This window comes from Engraulis encrasicolus, unplaced genomic scaffold (assembly GCF_034702125.1).
Source record: "Engraulis encrasicolus isolate BLACKSEA-1 unplaced genomic scaffold, IST_EnEncr_1.0 scaffold_32_np1212, whole genome shotgun sequence".
NCBI classification, from domain to species: domain Eukaryota; kingdom Metazoa; phylum Chordata; class Actinopteri; order Clupeiformes; family Engraulidae; genus Engraulis; species Engraulis encrasicolus.
In genome coordinates, this window is record NW_026945621.1 from 380,588 (window position 1) to 385,000 (window position 4,413).

At 44.3% G+C, this 4,413-nt stretch overlaps 1 protein-coding gene across 1 annotated transcript in view; it reads right to left on the bottom strand.

The window, feature by feature from the left end:
• Window positions 1-1,323: 1,323 nt before the first annotated feature.
• LOC134443457 (tripartite motif-containing protein 16-like) overlaps window positions 1,324-4,413 on the bottom strand; it is a 9,638-nt gene continuing 6,548 nt past the window's right edge. The window contains exon 6 of the mRNA XM_063193235.1: window positions 1,324-1,414. Within this exon, the coding sequence (XP_063049305.1) occupies window positions 1,324-1,414 (91 nt within the window). The remainder of the gene's footprint in view (window positions 1,415-4,413) is intronic.

Here is a 4,413-nt window from a genome sequence, read left to right on the forward strand (position 1 = left end):
GAGGCTTTAGCCCACCTCGTCAGGTGACTACAGGAGGCTTTAGCCCACCTCGTCAGGTGACTACACTACAGGAGGCTTTAGCCCACCTCGTCAGGTGACTACACTACAGGAGGCTTTAGCCCACCTCGTCAGGTGACTACACTACAGGAGGCTTTAGCCCACCTCGTCAGGTGACTACAGGAGGCTTTAGCCCACCTCGTCAGGTGACTACACTACAGGAGGCTTTAGCCCACCTCGTCAGGTGACTACACTACAGGAGGCTTTAGCCCACCTCGTCAGGTGACTACAGGAGGCTTTAGCCCACCTCGTCAGGTGACTACAGGAGGCTTTAGCCCACCTCGTCAGGTGACTACAGGAGGCTTTAGCCCACCTCGTCAGGTGACTACACTACAGGAGGCTTTAGCCCACCTCGTCAGGTGACTACACTACAGGAGGCTTTAGCCCACCTCGTCAGGTGACTACACTACAGGAGGCTTTAGCCCACCTCGTCAGGTGACTACACTACAGGAGGCTTTAGCCCACCTCGTCAGGTGACTACAGGAGGCTTTAGCCCACCTCGTCAGGTGACTACAGGAGGCTTTAGCCCACCTCGTCAGGTGACTACAGGAGGCTTTAGCCCACCTCGTCAGGTGACTACACTACAGGAGGCTTTAGCCCACCTCGTCAGGTGACTACAGGAGGCTTTAGCCCACCTCGTCAGGTGAGTACCTGGGGGCCTCGTCAGGTGACTACAGTACCTGCGCACAGGGGAGCTTACAGCTTTGGCTGGGTCTAGGTAAAAGGTATTCGAAAGACACCCCCACCTAATACATACAATGTAATGGCTAATGGGGCACCTAAGTCACGCCCTTCTACTTCCGATCCGTGGGGCTGGAGCGCTCAAAGTTTTGAATTGGAGTTAATGGAGCGAGTCAAGCTAAATCCTCATCCCGTATGGCATGTGCTCCGGATTTCACATATGATAGCAGTGAATTAGAAAGGTTTGGATTTGCGTTGCAAGACCACTCATTTTCGACACGCAAGAAACGTTATTTTAGCTTTTACAACATGCGCCTAGCATATTTGACGTGAACCGAGGCACAGCCAACCCTACCGCTGCTCCGTGACTGAAGTGGCTGCACATCGGACATGCGACTTCTGTTGTGTAGTCAAAATAATTACGTATTTTTGCACGCACACAACTCAAAACTCGCTTGTCAAGTGAGGTCAACAAGCCCACCATTGGCTATCATTCATTCTGAGGTACAGCATACTGTATGTGTGATCGACGGGGGAATGCGAGTTGGATCGGAAAATAGCTTTGATCCGTCCATTACAACTCAGTCAAAAGTGTTGGCTCTCCCAGCCCCATGAGCCGCCCGGAAGGGGTGGAGACTTAAGTGCTCCATGGGGACCCGGTTCTGAATTCAGAATTCTGAAAACAAAACAAGACAGAGAAAGAAGAAAATATTCTTTGTGTATTTGGCCTTTAGGAAGGGCTCATCCACAGCACACACACACACAATGGTATGCTTGTCATAATCATCACACACACACACACACACACACACACACACGCACGCACGCTCACGCACACACACGCAAGAGCACATACACACATACACCCATGCACACACACATGCACGCAAGAACACACGCACACACACCCACCCACCCACCCCACCCCCCCCCACACACACACAGATACACGCAAGAACACACATACACACACACAAACACACACACACACATACACAAGAACACACATACACACACACACACACACACACACACACACACACACACACACACACACACACACACACACACACACACACACACACACACACACATGCACGCAAGAGCACACACACACACACACACACATTCACCCATGCACACAAGAACACACACACACACATAGCTTGGTGTGCCGACTTTATTTTCAGTTTTCATGCATCAATGTTCATTCCAATACACGTAGATGTTTATTGTGTGTGTTGTATGTGATATATTGTGTGTACAGACTTTATTTTCAAATACATGTAGCCTAGATATTTCCAATACATGTAGATGTTTACTGTGTGTGATTTAAAACACTGTGTACTGTAATCACAATGACCAACAGACTGATTTTAAATTCATTCTTTACAATTAAAAAAGTCTTGCTGGCTTCTAACTATACTCTTCATATAATTTATAATAATTTCATGATGTATAATAATCTTTGAGTTACAAAATCGTACCAGTTTCAAAAGCAAAATGGCAAAGCAAAATGGCACCATCCTTTAAATTAAAAATGGCACCCCACCACCCCCATCCTTTAAATTCAAAATGGCACCCCACCACCCCCATCCTTTAAATTCAAAATGGCACCCCACCATCCCCATCCTTTATATTCACTCTTCACAAAGGGGAACAACAGCATGTTATATGCTAAATTACACTTTGAAAGGGGGTTGAACAACAACAATAACAACACACTGCTAAAATAGTTGAACATTACATTTGAACATTAGTTGAAAGTAATCGCATGTTAAGCGTAATCATATTATTATGCATAATTATGTTCATTAATGCCTGGCACCTATTACAGAGGTGAAAAAGCACCACCACCCCCATACCAAAAATAACATCATTGATGTATGAATAAACTCAACTTTCACTATAAATGTGTATACCTAAAGAGCAGTTAAAATAACATGTGAGGGCAAAAAAGCAAGAGCTTCTCGTGGCCACCAGACACGTTCTCATGACTATCAGAAACTACAGCTTCAGGGGGCGTATTACAGAAACTTCCTATTTTGAAAATCTTATCTTATCTGTCTAGTTACCGCGGCAATGGCACTTTAGGACCGAATTTAGGAAAAGCGTATTACAGAACAGCGTTTCCTAAGTTGTTTTGCGCATCCTATCTTAAGTTAAGAAAGGGGTATTACAGAAGCATCCTAACTTCGAAAAATCCTAAATAATTGGTCCTAACTTTAGGACAGCCACCCAGCTGTCCTAATTCCAGTTATCCATTGATTTGTTAGCCAAAATTTAGCTGGTGTCACCATTTACCCACGCTCAGCTTGCTGTTTCAGCCAGAGCTAACAGTGAAGTCTATCCGGGAAAACAACGCAATTGTGAACGGATGAAATGTTAATTAAATTAGGCTATATTGACTGACCCAAACGATGTGTGAAGTGAAGAGTTGATGATAAATATACCCGACTTCGATGTGAAGTCCGATATCAACTTCCTTAATTGACACAGCCGACCATGGGTCAAGCCAAGTCGGCTAATTGTCATTTATTTATAGCCTTTACATGCGCTGGTCATACAAAGACATTTCATGAAATTACGTCTTAACTGTTTTGCGTGCATTCGCTTGGAAAAACAAAGCATTGGGATGAAAATATGGAAAATGGGAAGCACTTTATTGGGACTGAAACCAATGCATTTGATCAACTTGAGGTTGCAGGCAGCGAGAGTGACCTAATTTCGTCCTCACAGATGTTGCTGTATTATAAATCCGTTCGGTGGAACGTCACTAATAAGTGCGTTATTTAAAAGTAATGAGCTTAAAAAGTTTAGCGAAATATTTACGTCCTCTTCCTCTCTGGTTTAGTATCACGCAGACCGCGAGATGCAGCAGCAGTCAAATCTGTGCATTCTAGCTTGCGTCGCACTACTGTTGCTAGGTAGCGGTGCATTTGTTGTCAGGTAACAGACATAAAAAGTAGATCGTAGATGTTTAGATCGCTACTTTAGGATTCCTAACTCAAGATAAGATAGGATTTCCAAAGATAAGATAAGAATCCTAAATGAAGTTAGGATTTGTTTCTGTAATACCAAACTGGAAAAAATCTTATCTCAAGTCAAAAGTTAAGATAGGACGACTGAAGATAGGAAGTTTTCTGTAATACGCCCCCAGGTGCGCACACAAAAGTTTTTTTTTCATATCTCATATTTCATATGTCATATTTCATATGTCATATTCCATATGTCATAGGTGTTTTTTTTACGCACAAATGTAATTTTAAGGGCTCGGTATAAAATTAATCTGTTCCTATATTAATGATGCCTATCGCAGAGACAGCTAGGACAGTGTAGAGAACAGAGTCCCTGCCCTGTGATCCACACACACTCCTATTCTGGAGCTGGCCACTAGAGGGAGTTTAGTCTGTTTATTATCGTCACAGTAAATGGAGCTGGAGCTGGAGAGGAGCAGACTCCAGGACTCACACACCATAGTAGTGTGTGTGTGTGTGTGTGTGTGTGTGTGTGTGTGTGTGTGTGTGTGTGTGTGTGTGTGTGTGTGCGCGTGTGTGTGTGTGTGTGGGTGTGTGTGTGTGTTGAATGACCCACAGGAGCAGCATTTACCTGTAGGGGCCTCACAACAGCTTCACTGATGATCCACCAAATACATAAAACCCAGGGTAGAGTGTG